Genomic DNA, 19,598 nt, shown 5'->3' on the forward strand with positions numbered 1-19,598 from the left:
TGCTTGCAGAGTAGCTCAGCCTCACAATAATTCCGATCATCATCCATGTGTGGCACTGCAACTCTCAGAAAAGCCTGATTTTTGTGGTGTTAACAACTTGTTCCCATAATAAATTTTGAAGAAGCCCTAGGTGAATAAAATCTCATGTACCCCAGAGCAAGCTGTATGTTAATTCGGTATCTAGGTTCCTACATTCTCTCTAGAACAGCATCCCAAAAACAGAACTTGAAAATGTTTAGTGGAGACAGTACTATAGCCCTATATAGTGTTAATTTTACATTTTGATCCATTTCAGTTTGCTCTCACTTTCCAAGTTCCCAGATGCTTTAATAGCCAAATGGTGTGGTATAGAAGGAATTATGGCAGGTTTCAGGGGCAGGTCAGAGGGATGAATGATCTGGGCATTATGGCGGCACGGAGAGAGGCCACTTGATTCCTGAAACTTAGGAAGTGTTTGCTGTGCACATCAGCTAGATATGAGTGTGGAAATCACTAGCTGTGAAATCGCTAATGATGGATAATAACATCCAGCGTTCAAGCAGTGCGTGATAACAGCTTATTTTTGATCCAGTAATAAATACTTCATGAAGCCCTGGGCAAGGCAGGGGCTTAATTTCAGAGGTGAGCCTTCATTGATGCTTTTAAGAAAATATAGTGCCTGGTAAGTTCTTTTTTGTTTTCAACTTAAATGACTTGAGTTTAGAGAAATATGTGTGTTTGGTGACTCCAATATATGTGTTTGGTTCTGCTGGAAGAATGGACCACGTAGCAAATTCCTTTGTTGCAGAGTTGTGCAACGTAAGGCATCCTTGAAATAAGCATCTCAGAACAAAAAAAAAAAAAAAAATCCTTTTCACCTTTTCCATTGACTTTGGTAGGACTCCTTGTGTAAGCAAAGTGGACGGGCTGGGTGTGCAGATTGAAGGACTCTGGAGAAGTAACTCTCAAGAAATTGGTTACGGCTGTAATGTGAGCTGTGCTGACACAGCTGGCAGATAGCTTGAAATTCATGCTTCTGAAGAGAGAGAGATCTTTGCCAGAAATATTAGCTTCAAGGAAAAATGACATTTTTTTTCCTATCATTACTGTCAAATAGTGCTGTAGTTTCTAAACTGGATTTGGTAGGGATGCACGCTTCCGATATTTAATTTCAGAAGAGGAAAGGGTTTCTCTGTGATTGAGAGCCAAGCACACAATAGTGTAAAATGCATTCTCAATCCTGAAGAAATATGAAGCCCCTCTTTCTAAAACAATATGAGACTCCTTGGCCCCTCCAGTCCCATCATCACCTTTCAAAAGACCAGTCTCAAAAGAGTTGTACAAAATACTTGTGTTTATCTGTCTTTGTACACTTGACTGGTTCTCACCAGGGCTCTGAGGACACCACCAGTCCTCACTAACCTGCCTGGCCTGGAATTCATTTGAAAACTAAACTAATATTTTTAAACAAATATTTCTGGCAAAAAAAACCCCCAATCTATTTTCAATGAGCACCTTGCAGATAAATGTGCGGATAAAGGCATCCTGACTAACAAGAAAATATGTATAATCCAGTTAGTTACACAAACAAGAGGCAATGGGATCAACCACTTGTATTTGGGAGTTCTTAGTCACTGTATAAAGATCCTTAAATTGCCCTGTCAAGAAAATATGAAGGCAGAATAGATGTAAATGGTCAAAAATAGTCTCTGCTATTTATGTGGATTTTGAGGGTCCAAACTATGCATTTTTATCAGCCTTCTTACTATCTCAGCCCACAGTAGGATCAGTGCCTCAGAGCAGGCAAGGGGCTGCTGAAGGGCTTTGTTTCAATGGAAATGAATGCTGCTGCCCCTCCTAATGAGAATCTCCGTTGTTAGTGTTTCTGATTTCATAATTCTTTGAATTTCAGCAAAGTCATTTAATATTTTAATTCTTTGATTTTTGAGCTAAAAGGTGACAAGTTAGGATACATTTGCCTTGCTGGAGGTTTGCATGTATGTGCAGCACTGCTCCATCCATCTCATGGCCTTTAGGAAGATAAAATGACAGGATGGTGTGGAGTATTTTGGAGAAGTACCCTGATGCACCTCTGCTGTTTAATGTGGAGTGTTTCTGATGATCTGTGGACAGGCATTCTATCTTGTCTGCTTTAATTCTGCCAATATCTTCAGTGCTGATTCCTTCCATCCATCAAGAGCTTTCCCTCTTTTGGAAGACACGAATAGATGTGCAGTGTAGGGGTTAGCAGCCACTAAAATTAACATATTCTCAAAGCCATAAATAACTTGTTCTGAAAATTTGAATAGCTAACTTAGGGAGGAAAATCAAGTTCCACATATTTAACTTCAGCATTGTTAATCAGGACATTTAAAAGAAAATTAATATTTTCCCAGAGATTAAAAGGAAATTCAGTCTTTTTTTGAAAATCGGGGGCTTTATTCATTTCAATTCTGAGGGAAATGAGACTGGTAGAACTAACTGGAATTGGGCATAATGAGCACAAATTCTGAAATGCTTTTGCAGAGCAGTTTTGTTATCTTGCCATGTAGTTTCTCTGATATTCCAATAGACACTTTTCAATAGGCACAACAGAAGACTGTTGATAGTACTGAATAGTTCTAAATTATGATTTGAGGATGTTAAATTCTGACTGCTTGTAGCATTGCACATGAAAAATTTGAGCATCAAATAAAAGCATCACTCTAGTAAAGTGGCAAAAGGTTTTTTTTACAGAATGATGAATTATGTCCAGTATTTAAAACTAATCCCTTTCATTACTTGTGTCTCTCTTCACTCTGAAGTTCTTTATTTCCCCATTTCTGTCACTGGGGTAAAGGAAAAGACAGGTACTCTACTTTTGTCTTGAAAAGTGATTTCACAATTCAGTGACATGGCACATGAAGGAGCAGTAACTGACAGATGCACAGGAATTCCTGTGCCAGATCAGACTAATGGTGCACACAGTTCAGCACCTTTTCTCCCAGAATTAGACAGTTCTAGATACCTGTGCATCTGGATCTGATGGGTTTGCACTTCAGCATTTAGGAGAACTGCAGCCAGTGCTGTGACAGTCCCTCTGAAGTGTCTGTCATTCCAGGAAAATGAAGTGTCTGGCATTCCAGAACGAGCTTTTCCACAGAAACGCATTTTTCGCACCTCTGGGGCACGGTGAGCCTGATGCACTCACGGGGTTTGCTGCTGTCTGTGCACAGGCAGTCGGAGCTCACACGCACCTTGCCTTCAGTTTTGTACCTCAGGCGTTCAGTGCTACCACTCCTCACTTTAATCAGCTACCAGGGCATGCCAGAAGTTCTGGGCAGCTAAAAGGCTCCCTCCTTTGTTTCTTCACATCACACATTTTGAGGTTGCTGATGCATCTGTTGGTAGAATAATGGGCTGTAGCTGCCAGCTACATTGTTCTGCTGGATTTTGGAAATACGGTTAGATTTTTAATTAAAGGAACTGTTAATGCCTCCTGGTTTTAAAGAGATGTCTAACACGTAGAACAGAAAACAAATCAAACTGGAGAAAGCAAAAACGCAGCTGTGGCCACGCAAGACATCATAAGCACTTTTTGTGGTCTGAGCTCAGAGATGGCACTTTGTGAAGACTGTCTCTCTTTCATGCATGGCCTGAGGTAAAGAATGAGGTGTTCTGCATCACGGACTTCCAGTCCTACCTTTAAATGTGTGGCAAACTGTGCCGTTGCCAGTTTTGCAGGGAAAGCCAGCGTGTGTGTAGGTGTGGCTGAGGGGGTAAATTTCATTTCAAGGGCTCATCTCTGAACAGTTCTACAAGCTAAGCAATGTGAATCTAATATTATGATTCCAAGGGGACTCTTCTGTTGCATGGTAAAATTGCTTATTAAATTACAATCACAAAAAAAATCAGGAGATAGGCACTGTTCAGCTGGCAGCATACAGGGAAAAAAGGCTGAATTCTAATTACTTGAACAGTGGAGTTAGTGTTATTTCACTGTGTGAAAATAAAATTAGGTTATCTCTGATATCATTATTAATGTATGAGATGAAGCAGAAAAACAATTTGTTTTCTGACACCCATTCTGCCCCTCCTCCCCAACCGCCCCCCAAAAGAAGAGAGAATAACCTAAAAGCAAAAAGGGCTTTCTAATGCAGGCAGCTCTGAGAGATCTCATTGCTATAGCTGCAAAATGTAGATGACTTATAAATTATCTTAATTTGAAGGTGAGGCATTGTGTAAACAGTAAGTATTACATTTATTATTTCCCCAGTTAGATTAAATGTAAAAAGGCATATCCAATATCAGTAACACTGTTTATTACTCTAATCAGAAACAGGAAATATATTTTCCAGCCACTCTAAACTTTATGTGTTCTTTTATTATGCATGAGCAGCTATTACTACTATTCATACATGTTCCTTAAGGTACTCATATTGCAATTTCCACCTTTTGAATGGCTTTCAAATAAATAAAACAATTTTTTTTGCATAAAAGTATATTCTGCGACCATAATTAAGTATTTAAATTCACATTTTCATGACTATAGCAACTTCATACATGAGATAAATCCACTGTAAAAATTGTAGAGGTTTTTAGAGCCAGCACAAAAGTGGTTTATTTCACATTACAACTCTGAACACATCTTATGCCCTTGAACATGAGCTGCCTTGAATTTTGTTAAGATTCTGTTCTTCATTCTCATTTTCATACTCAATGAGCCGCTTCTGTTTCAGTCCAAAAGGGTTCAGTCAGTGAAGCTGTGTCATGAAAGTAGTTACAGAGTCTGATCAGATTCTTTAAAACTCACTTTTATTTAGCTAGGAGTTACAAATCTATCTGCAAACAGTGTTCAAGATGTGCCCTCTCTTTTGAGTATAATTTGGGAGTACAAAATCAGATTTAAGAAAAGGATACAGTGTAAAGATAGTTTTCCTGTTATGTTATCCATACAGTTTAATATATACATTAAAAGTAAAATCTACAAATATCCAAATGCATTTGATTCACCTGTATAATTTTGCGTTTTACCTACAACTATATATTTAATTATTAACATAAGAATTCCATTAATTAAAATTCAAAAAATAATAATTATTAATAAAACTCTCCAAAACAGGAATCTGAGGATGGAATTACATAATTTTGGTGATAAAACATTTAGAAATAAAGAACTAAACCTGATCCAGGAGAAAGGACAAGGCCCATAACTCTGTGGTGTGAAGAGATATTCTTGAAGTATCTTTTACAGTTAGACCCTAAAACACCGTTTCTCACATGCATCCTTTTGGTTGAACATCCCAGTGTAAGGTGCACATATGTGGCATTGAATAGCTGATTTTTCCACTACTTCATGAAGCCTGGCCTTGCATATTCTATGAAAAGACCACTGAAACCAGACTGAGATCAAACACCAAGAGCTTTTACCCAATTTCTTTAGAAGGTATAAATAAATGTTTCTTGGAGAAGAGACAAGAAATGAGCCTGGCCTTTCCTTGGAGAATATCCTGTTACAACTTTCTTTTGTCCCCTTGTTTCTTCATTCACATGCCCAAAAAGTATTTTTAAGTGCTTCTTAAGTGGAACAGCTGTACTAGGAGGGGACCAAGAGCATCACACACTGCAGTGCTGGTGAGGGCAGGTGGCAGCAGGTGAGACACAAAGTCTTTGCATCTCTGATGTGCCAGATGGGTGATCTGACTACCAGGATGATGGATAAATAAAAGGCAGATAGTGGAGGTATTTGGGCAAAAATACAAAAAAATACCTTATTAGTGCTTAAATCAGTAAGTGATTTACCACGTGTGAGGAAGCAAAGGCTTTGAAAAAGCAGCTGCAAAAAAAATGAAAAAATGTCCGAAGGACATCTTGGCCACTGTACAACATAAATGTTAACCATGCATTTTCCATCAGCAAGGACAGCTTGGCTGAGTGGCTCATCCCCAAAGACACAGACCCTGGAATTTGAACAATTTGTTGGTAGAACAAACAGCTTCTCAACCAGCCCAACACAACGCTCAGACAATTTCTTATACATTCAAAGCAAATTAACTGAGATTTACATACTTGTTTTTAACTGTGGCTTCTCTTTGTTGCCAAATTGATGTTCTAGTTCATTTCCTCTTTTGTTTCAGTCAGAAATACAATTATAACACTGAGCAGAATCTATTACTGCTTGTTGAAAGCAACCACTGCCGAGTGAGCTCCGCTCTACTGACTGACTCTTTCTACCATCTAGTGGCACCTTCACTATATTGCTTTTCTCTCTCCAAAGAGTTCAGTGGGAATGATAATAAATGTACACTCTTGAAAACAAAAATATATACTTTTGAAATGAGCAGTGTACCTGGAGAGGAAATACCTTTTTTTTTCCTGAGATGGAAAAATAGTTTTCATGCAGAAACTATTTAGGAGAGAAGGGATTCAGTGGTAAAAGTACTAATGTCAGAGAAAAATTCTGTATCCTGTGGTCTTGTAAAGAGTCAGTTAGGTTTGTTGATTGATTTCTTAATTTTTTTTCTTGGTGGGAGGGCTTGAATTTTAAGTTATAGGCTGCAGAATGACAATGTTGAATATCCAAAGAAAATGCCTGTTTAGAAGTACACTTGGTTTGTTTTCTACCTGGATATTTAAAAGGCACAACAAAAATTAAAAGATATCATCAAATGTAAAGAAAGTGTATAGAACACCTATAGTTTCTTTCCTGATTATGCAGTTTTATTCAGAGCTTTCAGTGTTCCATTTTGCAATAGATGTTTCTGTTTCATTCAGGGAAAAAGCTTAAATGTCAGTGAACTGCGAATTTTAGGTTTGGGATGTTTTCAATCAAAATGCATGTTCTGATTGTTTATATGGCAGAGCAAACATTGATAATTTCAAATGCCTTCTGTTCTTTGTACTGGGTTGTTTTCACAGAGTGCAGGTATTGGTGAATTAGACTACACGTGAAATCTTTTTTTTTTCACATTCCATTAAAAAGTGTCTTTCTTCCTTTCCACTTACAGCAAATTGGCAAGGCAAACTAATGGAAGTCAGAACATAGAATTTCAGAATCCAGGTTTTTTCCCCCTTTTCTTTTAAAACATATGTTATTCCATATCCTAATCATCTTGACAAGTTTTCAACCTATTTCCAGGGTGGAAAGATCCCCATCAGGTGGACTGCTCCCGAAGCCATCGCTTACCGGAAGTTTTCCTCAGCCAGCGACGCGTGGAGCTACGGAATTGTCATGTGGGAGGTGATGTCCTATGGAGAGAGGCCATACTGGGAGATGTCCAACCAGGATGTGAGTACTGCCCAGGATTAATCTGCCATTTTTCAAATGTGCTTTAAAAGTTACTGCTGCTCCCTGCCCTGCTTTGCTGTCTCGTTCCCTTTCTAGGCTGGAATCTCAATTTTAAAAAACCCCAAATATTCTTCTAGTATAATTGAAAGCTTCTTCTAGAAAAAGAAATATAGGACAGGGGAAATGGTAGGGGTTTTTTCACTACCACAATTTAAATTTTCATAAATTTTCTTTGGTTTGATGGATCCCTGTGACAGCTCAAACTGATACACTCAGTCTTCACACCAGCCATCAGGCTCTGTGTCAAAATGCAGAATATCAGCCAAGGCACCTTAACCTCTCTCATATATGTGCCTAGAATATTCCTGCATTGGTTCTGAAGAACTGACAAGATTTTCCCAGATGGCTGTTTTTACATTGTTGCTAAGTTATTCAGCTCTTCAAGTCTGGTTGCTTGTTAAGGCTGATCGGTCATTTGGGGATAAGGATCTGAGATATTCATTTTAAAAAAAACAACTTCACTGTTTCAGGAAGAAAAGGAAAAAAAACAACCAAACCCTTTAGAAACAAAACAAAGACTATCACAAACCTCTCCATTTAGAATATACTAAATAATCAGTTACAGCATGAAGATGGCAACATTTCATTATTCCTACATCCAAAATAAAAGTGTCTGTTAATACAAAATTATGCTGCAGGCCTTAATGATGCTAATTGCTGGGGGCTTTCCCTGCAGTTCAGCAGTTCCCAGCACAAAGGGCTCCTCTTCTCCTACCCCCAGGCTTTCAGTGCCAGAACGTGACACCTGTGACCTTCTACATACATTTAGTGACTTCAAGTGTCATTGGGAAATTTCAAGTTATTAGGCATAACGTACAGCTTCTTTTACTTAATATTGGAACAGTTCTTTTAGTACAGTAAATTGCCCTGAATTCACATGAGCTTATTTTGCAGAAATAATAGGACTTTTAAAGGTCAGTGGTACTGTACAGATTGCAGGGAAAACAGCAGAGAGGTATGTGCACTAAACAGATTCATGAAAGACACAGGATGCAAACTGCAGCTAATAAGGTCTTGCATGGGTGTAGTCAGAGCTTCTGCTACATCAAAATGTCTGCTAACATTACCATTAAAACACTTACTGTTTTAACTTGCTGATCATCATAAAACTCTTCTCTAGGTAGCAGTTAACATATTTCTTAAATTGGGTGGGTTCTGATAGATCACCAAAAGTTTTCCAAGCATAAACTCTGCAAAGACAGTTTGGCTGTTTGGCCAGTTTGTGGGTTTGAGGGGTTTTTTCCCATTCTATCTTATCAATTGCTTTTCTAATTATACAACTTCGGGAAGTTAACTCACTTTTTTAGACCATGGCTAAGTAAGTGATGAAGGCAGCTGGTGTGAGAAGTTTAAAACTTGTACCTGCCACCTAAATAAATCCAGTCTGGTGTTCAGAGACTACAGCTGCTCACAGGTATCCAGAATGACTCAACACCTCTGCAAATCCAGCATGCTCTATTTATATTCCTCAGCAAGGATTTGGAAGCTGAACTTAAGGAAACCCAGTTGCAAATTGCTTCTCATAAAATTAATACTGTACACGGCATAATGCGGAGGCTTAAAAATGTTGCTAAGTTTGAGAAATGCTCCCGCTTAAGTAAATAACCATTTTATTATTGTGGTAAGTCACTTCCAAATTGTGCCGGTGCTGATTAATGCACTTCTTAGATGTGTGGCAGGCACCAGAGGTGTCCATTAATTAGGGCTGCTGCACAGTCTGTCGTGTCTTATTGCTTAATTAATAAACATTAGCCAAGATACTGAACTTTCCAAGGAAACTAGTGTACTGATGAACAGATTGTGCTAAGAGTCTAACTTGCTAATGCTCATGTGAGGGAAGGAAGATTTATATTCCATGCATTTGGTTTGTAGACCAGCTGTAAGTGAAGTCTACTGGGACACCTGTTAGAGGCCACCGTATAAATCAATGCATGTTGCAGAGCTGCAGTATTCAAAAAGAAGGGGAAAAAATGAAAAGAATATTTAATGTGTTGTAATTGGTATGCAAAGAAACTACTGTAGCAAACAGAATAAAACTCCTTAACACTCTTGAAAGTTTCTTGTAATACTGAAAAAAACCCCAACTTATCCTAATATAGTTCTTTCAACTCACAGTTACCAAGACACTTGGCAGGCGCCTGGGATTGGCTCCGTACCATGAGGCAGGAGCAGCTGCCTCTCCCTCCTGGTAGATTTTTCAGATGTCGGGAGGACACAGGGACAATGTCCCTCTGGATTCTCTTCTGTCTCAGTCTCATTAAAAAAGCTGTCAGTTGACTTTTGAAAGCAAGAATCTCTGTTACTATTAATAATGAAGCTATCAGGAAGATTACAGCTTCATTTTCAGATGGCATTTTTGCCAATTGCCAATTATTTTGAAATTGAACATGTATAAATTTTGTGTAGAAGTCCATAAAATACTGTTTAGATGATCATAACCAATACTTGATATTAATTCTTTTAATAGTCAAGCTTCACAGCTTGACTATGTCTAACATCAAGCAAGCTGTAGCTGTATCCTTCCTGCAGATGCAGATTTTATGATTGATGTGGTGCTTCATCAGCCTTAAACTGACAAGGGAAAAAGGCATTGGAGGGGAGTTACCATGTAAAATCTTTACATGTTTCATAATACAGAATTTTATAGTACTAAGAAAAATTTAATACTTCTTCCCTTTTAGGTGCATGGATATCTGATTTCTCTGAACAGAGAGAGATGGGTGCTATGCACATGGCAGAGCAACGGTGAAAATAAATATATAAATAAATAAGGAACTAAAATACTCTAATTCTTCCTTTGAGACTTGATTCCCATTGCAGTATGAGACACTTATCTTTACTCTTACTTCTTAGACTCTAAAAATAATACTTTCCTCACAAGGGATACTAATGAGGCAGTATTTCCAGTTTATTTTTAAAATGTGCTGGTATTAATGAGAAATTATAATTTTCCCAGTACCAGCTGGCATTTCTCTTCATACTGAAATGTTCCTTTTGAACAAGAGAGGAAACAAAATGCACTGCAACTTCATTTTGAAAGATATGTTAAAATAAAGTGTGGCAGAGAAAATATGTCTGGAAAATTATGGTTGCTTTTGGGTTTTTCCAGAATAAATTAATTCAGCAAAACCTCATCAGCCTTCTCTTGTTGTGTTGAGCAAATGCTATCTGTCTCATAAAAGTAAAGCAGCTTTCCTGTTGCCGTTAAAAAAATACATTTCATAAATTCCACATTTGCAACAGTCACAGTTAAATATAAAAAAATTTCATCTACATTTCTGGGCTGCTAAGGATGGCCTCTGCAGTGGCCAGTGCCAACTAAGATCTGCCCCTCTCTGTCAGGAGTGTTTTATGAACCCACTTCTGACAAACTGCTTGAGATACATTAATAATAAATGTAAAAATAAATGTGAATGAAATTCCATGCATGTGGTTGAGTTTCGCGCATCCTGAGTCCGCGGGGGCATTTTTGTCATTGGGAGGCAAGGTTCTGAAGGAAATATTTCCCTGGCAATGTGATGGTGGCATTTTTTCCTGTATCATTTTTTCCTCATACAGCAGCATGTACATTACAGGACCAGGTCACCTGTGTTCTATAAAACAGACAAGCAGCTGTGTGCAGCTACAGAAGAATTGTTTCATATCTTGCCATGCCATCAAAGGGAGCTCAGGTCTTAACGTGGCTTCCTTACTCTTATTTTATTTACATAATGCTTGCAGCATAAGCATTAGGCATTGCTGAGCAGAGCCAGCATTAATTCAGAATAGAGAACGGGGATATATTCCAGGATAATAAGATTGAATATATTGAAGCCAGAGCTGGTGATGTAAAACACTGATTTGCTATAAACAGTTCAATGTAACCCCTTCCAGCTGCATTAATATGTCTGCAGCATGTACCAATATCTGTGTCCAAATGATTAATGTCTCCTTGCAGCACAGTGGGTGTCAATGCAGCAGGTATGTTCCTCCTAAGTGCACTGTGTGGTTGTAAATATTGCGTGCAATCATTTGTACATTAGAAAACATTTTGCATTGGCTGCATTTTCATGTGGGAGGGTTATGTATGGGTGGTAAGGCTGGTCTTTTTCCTAGCTTTGTTTTTGATCAGCCACTAACTAGCTTTGCACTCCTTTTTACACAAAAAAAAATTTAAAAAAAAAGTCCTGACTGTGTAATTTGTAACATCATCCCCACTGCTACCACCACTCATTGCAGAACCTCCTGACCATTCTTTGTGTTTTTTAAATCTTGCATAGGATGAATCCATGTAAGCTGTTATGAATCCAGGAAGCTTTCCATGGACCTTACCTACTTTTGCTAACTCCTATCAAGCCGGGCTGCTACTCTTCTTTTCAAACAATGTTTTTTGCTACCCATGTTACTAAAAATAAGCTTTCCTTCAACATGATCAGATGTAATTTTTCACTGTTTCTTTCCAAATCCTTACCAAACACATTTTCTGTATCTGCTGAATCTGAAGGTCTCACTCAATTTAGGGTAACACCATAATTTTATTAGTTTTTGTTTAGTCACAAACATCTCAGATATCCAGATTTCTGAGGGAGACTGTGCAAAATAACATTGCTGTAACTTGGTATGGGGGACATAGTCGAATGATCAGCAGGAAAGCGTGAATACAATAAATTTGTCGAGTGCCACAATGTGTGTTTATGGTCCTTGATTGTATTGGGATATTGCTACATACAAACACTTTGTCAGAATCCAAATATTAGAGCACAGTGGGATGCACTGGCCACACCAGGTGAGTTTGTGGCCCCCTGAAGTGGATGAAAATGATGGCGATATTGGTGAGTTCTTTATTCCCTTCCTGCTTGCTTAGCTGTTTGCAGATGACCAGTGACCCTAAAAAGATTCCTACTGTGTTCCATATGCCTACAAAATATTTCCTGTCTCCTCTGGCCACACCCTGCCAGCCCTGATTCCCCAAGTGAAGCCCCAGCAATGCATAAAGTGAGGGTGGCTGTGCCACTGATAATTTATCATCCCTGGTTTTTAATTATCAGTGTTACACTGTCCTTTCAGCATTTAAGGGCTGGTAATCATACAGATTGTATTTCTGTAGGTTATACTGTCCATTGAAGAGGGCTACAGGCTTCCAGCTCCCATGGGCTGCCCAGCTTCTCTTCACCAACTCATGCTTCACTGCTGGCAGAAGGAGAGGAACCACCGTCCCAAATTCAGTGACATTGTCAACTTCCTGGACAAGCTGATCCGCAACCCCAGCACCCTTCATACCCTAGTGGAGGATGCACTTGTGTAAGACTCTTCTTGGTACATTTTGGTTTTTGTAACACATAGTGGCTGTCATTACATAGTTTTGGGCATTTTGTAGGGGTGGGAGAACTACAAAGTTTTGAGTTCTTAAGGTCATGTAGGTACAAATAATTTTAAGCCCCTTTTAAGGTTTGCTTTATTTTTAATACACTATTGTAGAAAGAGGTTTTTTTCTCAAGCCATGTAGATTATATTAGTCTTTTTTATTATTCTTTTTGTCTGAGTTCTGTTTGTGCATTGTCTATCCTTAATCTTTGGAATCTTTTTGTTCTTTTTTGTTGTGTGTGTTTTTCCTATGTGCTTTTTCTCTCTTTGTAATTTTTTTTTCTCCATTCAACAGCCTGTTCCTCCATCTGACAGTGCTCAAGCAACTTCTGAACTGCCTTGGAGTAATATCCTGCAGAAAGTAGCTGTGTCTTAGCTTGCTAAATCTTTATGTGTCTGCAGCAGAATGGCAGCAGTGACCAAATAAGTTTATGCTGTTACCATCCCACAACAAATTCTCGATAGTGTTGCTGAGGTTTTTTATTTTCTTTTTCATTAATAATACTTCAGAAATGAATGCAGCCACAGGATGAGCAAGGCTGCAATGGAAGAATTTGTCAGTATTTGTAGGCTTATTGATCCAAGTTGTCCCTGCATACCAGCCAAAATCAGCGAAGGTCCAGGTGGCCTCACTCTCTTCAGTCACGAAGAATCACATGAAGATAAAGCTGCTGTCATTGAGACTCCCTGGGCTTTTAAGGGGTTCTCAAGCCCTGAGTGGGGCTTGCTGAGAAGCTTCAAATGTTTTTGAGAAGGGCTGAGCAACAAGGCAAAACTGGGGCTGGTACCTTGCTGTGGGAAAGACTGAATGGAGAAGCTGGTAGGAAAACCTGGAGTGAGGGCTATAGCCATTTAATTAACACAGACTAGGGAGATTTGTGGGATTAAATATCCATCCCCTAGAGTTAGCTCTATGTGTATATGCATATAAATATATATATATTTCTTGCTATTTGTACCTGTATCACTTTATTTAGCATCAGAGTAATGTATTTTTATCTCATTTTAAATCATAACTTAGGGTAGGAAAAACTTATGCTTTATTGATTTATGATTGACTACACCTGCTTGGGAAAAGTTTTCTCATTCATTTGAGAATGCTTGATGCAGTTGTTGGGTAACATTCTTCTACAGAACCATAGAGTGATTCAGATGGGAAGGGGCCGTGTTAGGTCTCTAATTACAATTTGTACTTAACAGTATGCTCCTGTCCTTCAGCTTCTGCCTCTGTCATTTTGATAGTATGAATGAAAATCACTGTACTTACTGTATTTGAATATGTGTGGGTGAAACTTGGTACATTAAGACATGAGGCTGTGTTGCTTCCTATGTTACACATTGTCATGTTCCATCAGTAAATGTTGGCTGGCTTTTGCTGTCTAAATTTTCATTTTCAATACATTCAATACATCTTTCTCATAAAGACTTTCATAAAGCTTTTACAACAGCAGTGTTCATTTTCTGCATTTTGTTCATACTGTTTCTCTACACAAAATGCATAAAGCCAGTGGAAGTTGTGAGCCCTCCCAAGTGTAGCACACAACAGAAGACAAAATCAATGCCCCAAAATTTGAATATTTTTTGTTTCAGTTGAGATAATATTAGGGAAAAGAACTCAAAAAGAAATGTGACTAAATTAGCTCCTTCCGTTTTATTTGCTACTCTTACTTTTATTTGCTACTTTTACTATGTAAAAGCAAAGACATCACATTTTATTCTTTTTGCTTCTTTTAAGGGTGAGTTTTAGCTTTTGAGTCCTGAAATCAAAGTGTTCATGTAGCATAATGGTATCAAAATGAGGAGACATCTGGGCTGGGGTGGTTGTAGATAAATGTAAAAATAATCTCATTTAATTTTTTAAATTGCATCTTATGCTAAATTTTTGTGTTGTCTACATTGACTACTGCACTAACAAATCATTTAATCCTGGACATGTCGATCTGCAAGAGAACATTCTGTGGAACAAAAATAAGAGCACTGGCAGAGCCCTTTTCCTCAGTGTGTTACTGAGCTGCAGTTCTTTATTAAAATGCATTGTTTAAGTAGTGCAGCTTAGCAGACTGATGTGATTTACAAGTTTTAGACAACAGGTTAAAGAGATCCTCAGTTAAGGTCTGACCCTTACAGCTCAGACTCCTCTCTCATTCCCTCTGCTTTTTAGTAAAAGCTACGTCTACTGGGGTAAATTTGGTATCATATTTTGTATTGTTTGGTAACCTTTGCAATTTTTTTTTCTGTTTACAGAATGCCAGATTCACCTGGTGAAGTTCCAGAATATCCTTTGTTTGTTTCAGTCAGTGACTGGCTGGATTCCATAAAAATGGGTCAGTATAAAAATAACTTCATGGCAGCAGGCTTCACAACTTTGGATATGGTTTCAAGAATGACTATTGAGTAAGTATATAATCTGTTATCCCTACAGTGACTAATTAATCTGAATTTGGATGCTGCAGACACACAAATATCATGGAGTATGGAACAGTGCTTTCATTTCCTCTTTCCTCAGCTAACAAAAGACAAATACAGTTATTTACCAGAACACAAGAGAGATGTATGATGGAGAGACCCAGAACTGATAGATCCACTCTGTGATCACACCAAACACAACCAAAGGCCAGGGATGAGCATGTTTCTTGGGGAATCAGTTTTGATGTAGACCACTGAAGTAGGGGGCAAAAATATTTTCTTACTTCAATATGAATATCATTAAGCCCTTATCAGTCCTCATGAGGAATTTTTTCCAGCTATCTCTGACACCACCCTGTTGTTTTGTTTTGTTTTTTAATGCAAACCCTGCGCTCAATATAGAAGTGTTTGGGCAAACCATGGGTTCATATGGTAGCATGATGATGGGATCTCTATTCCCTTCCCATGAATTCCCAATCTTTCATTTGATGCTGGGGCTGCCTGTCTTAATGGTAACTGTCAGTTAAGATTGAAGAATTTTACATGTAAGGTTAGGACCAATTTTCTCCTAAGTGCATCGCTTCATATTCTCCTACATTGAATTCCATTTACTGCATTATGGCATAGTGAAGATCCTTCCAAAACTCTGCACAGCTGCCCCTTTCCCTTCCTACCCTAACAATTCAGGCTCACCAGCTGAGTTTTTCACCTTTTGCTCACCTGTTTTCCCAGACCATTTACTAATTTGTTGAACGATAATGTTCAACATTATCCCAGCAGAGGTCCCTGCAGATTTATATCAATAACTACACTGTAAAAGCTGACAATTTACTTCTAACCTCCTGTCTTTAAACAAGTTATTTAGTCATGCAAAGACCACATTATGCCACACATTATGTTATAGCCTGTATTACACAGAAGTTGCTCCTCATTTTCATTATAAAGCTGTTGTGAGGAATCTTCTCTAAAGCTTTTGCAAATCCAAGTGAGGTGTGTCAAATGGATCATCTCCATCCACTGGAAACAAGTAATTTTATAAAACAGAACTTTTATTTGCAAAAGCCATGATGACTCATGTAGCTCATTTATCCAAGCATCCAGTAATTTTGTGCTTTCATGTAGTTTCTCTTAAGCCCTGGAATGATCACAGACTCACGGGTCTGGTGGCTTCCCAGATCTTTCCTGGAAACATTTTGTCTGGCACCATGCTCCATACTTCAGGCACCAAGAAATTTTTGAACATGTGGAGCACAGCTGGTAACTCCCTCTCTCACAACCCTGATAATAAGTCCATTATTTCATCTTCACTTTCTTTTGGAACATTTTGCTAAATATAGTCTTGTCTGGACATGGGTTGTTGCTTGTTTTTCAGTTTGTCCTATAACCTCTCTTGCAGTCACTTCAGACAGATACTCTGGCAGGTTCCCTGGAAAGGATCTGGCATAGGAGTCATTTCAGTTTGTCCCACAGTGAATGTCAACTCAAATGGTTAAGTCTTACAACAATGGCCACTCTTTCAGTGTCCTTTTATGCCCAAATTATCATTAGACTCTACACATTTTATGGCAGGTTTCTTGCACCCAGTGAGTTTGCAAAAAGATTTATTATATATTTTTTTTTTTATATTTTTTATTTGTTGGGGTTTTGGGTTTTTTTTTTTGCTTGTTCCTCAAGTTCCTTTTTAGTCTGCCTTACTGTGCTCTTACAGCTAGTCTAAGGTTATCATCCTTTCTAGTTTCTTTCAGATACCATTTCAGTATTTTTAAAGATTCCCTCTCTCTTCAAATAATTTGTGTTACACAAAACCTGCTGGCTTCTTTCTGTGCTTATCAGGCCTTCCTTGATAAATGCTAAGCATTGGCCTTGCATTTCTATGACCATTCTCCACTGAAAGCTTTATTCTTTACACTAACTCCTTCTAGCTTCTCAAATGCTCAGTATTTTTGCTGACCTCAAGTGTTGTGTATTATGCCCCATGAGAATGTTAAGCCTAAGCACATAATAGTTGCAAGCTTTCCAGTGGTTCCTCAGCTGGAGGATACAGAGGCAGGTATCTGGAGCTGCACATCTGAAATTCATGAAGGCCATGCCTTATCCCATGAGCTCCTTTATTGGTTGTATCATCATACAGTTTTTGAGGATAAACAGGCAATATCTGTGTATGTCCCAGTGTGGGATCTGCATAATTTACAAAGCTGGCATATCTCAAGTTTCCTGTCCTCAGCACCTCTGTGATACTTCTCAGATCTTACAGCTGGGGATGTTTATAAAAAAAAAAAAAAAAACTAAGTTGGTGGATTGTGCTGAACTCTGGTGGCTGTTGACTTCATTCCTGCCAAAGAGCTGAGCCCTGTGAGTGACAAGAGCTTCCCACTCTGAGGTGCGGCTCTAGATTAGATGAAGGGAAACTGGGAGGGAAATAAGGGTCAATCTGGAAGATTCACTGCTAATTTGATCTTTAGACCATCTCTCACTATCTCACTACCATTCCCTAAATCATCAGAAGCACAACCTCTGGGTTTTTTGCCTCAGAACTGCAATAATGAGTGTATAAACCCCAATCCTTTTCAAGTATGAGTGGGAAACAGTTGCTACAATCACAGAACTAAAAATGGGCTATTAAACTCGGCTCTCTGATTAGCCCTTGGGATTCAGAAAAATTAATTGACCATTAATATCACAAAAGCCCAGTGCTCTAAATGCATTTTTTATCATATTATTTTTCTTAAATGACCGTTTTTTAAAAAACTGAAATTGACAGATGCATAAAAATGGAACATTTTGCAGCTTTCTTTATATGACGTGGCCAGGAAGGTAAACTGTCCTGGAGAAGTTATCATATAATTATATTTTTTAGTGCACCAGAGGCTTTATTATATTTGCATCCAAGACAAAACTTTTTATCTTGCAGTGACATTAGAAGAATTGGAGTTGCACTCATTGGACACCAGAGACGAATAGTCAGCAGTTTACAGACTTTGCGGTTACACATGATGCACATACAGGAGAAAGGATTTCATGTATGAAAGTAATAGAAGCAACTGTGTTTTGTGCCTCAGCATTTCTAAAATGGAAAAATATTCTCATTCTTCCCTCCTGCTCTTCCCAATTTCAAGAACTGCAGTCTCCAGTTCAGATTGTACAAGTACTTCTATGTTAATGCTTCCAAACTGGAGTTTTTAATCGCACTGCACAGCTCCTCCACCAGTTCTCTGCCAATAAAATCCTGGCCTACTGCAAGACTCTTGCTACACATTGATGAATAACTCAGCATGGATGTGTAACTTTGTATAACAGTATTTGGGAAACTTTCATGGACTTACTTGAAAGTAGTAATCTATTTGGCCTGGTGTGGCTTCTTTATCTATGTATTTAGAATTTGCTGGTAGATCAAAAAGTATTTGACTTCTTTCATGTTCTGTGACCATGTAACTTCCAACACCAAATGTGCAATCAAAAAGAAGTTTAACATAAATATTTATTTTATTTCTTAATTAAATGCAAATGTATGTGTCCTATCATTATATTACTTTATAATAGTTTGAATGCTGGTGAGCTGGTGCCTCAAAACATTAGTATTGTTTGCAGAAATGACTGATGATTTTATGTAGCGGGTTTTCATTGTGTGAATAATTGGAAGCATAGTGAGAGTAATCTGTTTGAAATCTTATGGAAGGTTCTTGATTTTCAATTACTTTAGCACTCGACACTTTTTATGCTTTAAATTTTAGATTAGGATGGAAAATTACTTTTTTATCCTTGGGATTCCTCACCACCCTATAATCCTTTTTGTTTGTTTGTTCTTAAACGTAATACTCAGCATTTGCTTCTACTACAAGAAAACTGGTTGTAGCATTCCCATGACCACATGTAAAACACGGTTGTCAGCTCTGTTGTGGACACACAGATTTCAGAAAAGCTTTCTGTTTCAAACGTGCAAGTCTCTGCTGTTGGATAGGGAATCATCTCCAGCAGCAGCAGCAGAGCTCAGAGGGCCAGCCATGGGTGATGGGATCATTCCCATGGGAGCAGGCCGGCCGTAGCCTCCTCCAGCCAAGGGCAGTGGTACAGCCCCCGCTGCTGCTGGAAGGTCCAGGCTGCAGGATGCAGTGACCTTACACAAAGGCAGAAAAGGAGATGCAGGACAGCAGTGTGGTAACATGTTGCCTTGAGTCTACTTCTTAACTCTGCTGAAATGGAGCTCTGGTCATTCCAGGCCAGATCTTCGTTTAGTACAGATCTCTAAAGGACATCCGAGGTATTACCTTTAGAACCCTTCAATAGCCATATTTACATGCAAGAAAACGTCAGCAAAGGCCTAACATAATATTTGTACCTCTCTAAGACTTCCAGCTTCCATGTTTTACTCAGACAACTGACACAGACGTGCTGGGCTACATTTCCAAACTTTTGCATGGGATATGCACTCCTGGGAGCAGGGGCAGGACCGCATGGCCGCGTGCTGTGGGAACCCCACGCAGATCTACAATGCATGTCACATGTAACCCTGTGCAGATGCTTCTCTTCATTCCTGTGTCGTTTG

At 38.6% G+C, this 19,598-nt stretch overlaps 1 protein-coding gene across 4 annotated transcripts in view; it reads left to right on the top strand.

The window, feature by feature from the left end:
• The window catches only part of LOC134058192 (ephrin type-A receptor 6), a 363,450-nt gene extending 345,369 nt beyond the window's left edge, over window positions 1–18,081 (top strand). For 3 of the 4 annotated variants that reach the window (XM_062515303.1, XM_062515306.1, XM_062515305.1), the window contains 4 exons: window positions 7,097–7,246; window positions 12,393–12,586; window positions 14,894–15,043; window positions 17,967–18,081. In XM_062515303.1, the coding sequence (XP_062371287.1) occupies window positions 7,097–7,246; window positions 12,393–12,586; window positions 14,894–15,043; window positions 17,967–18,081 (609 nt within the window). Of the gene's footprint in view, window positions 1–7,096; window positions 7,247–12,392; window positions 13,473–14,893; window positions 15,044–17,966 lie in introns of those variants that run through there. The other variant, XM_062515307.1, reaches the window with a different exon arrangement.
• The last annotated feature ends 1,517 nt before the right edge of the window (window positions 18,082–19,598 follow it).

The sequence above is a fragment of the Cinclus cinclus genome, chromosome 2 (genome assembly GCF_963662255.1).
Source record: "Cinclus cinclus chromosome 2, bCinCin1.1, whole genome shotgun sequence".
Taxonomy (NCBI): Eukaryota; Metazoa; Chordata; class Aves; order Passeriformes; family Cinclidae; genus Cinclus; species Cinclus cinclus.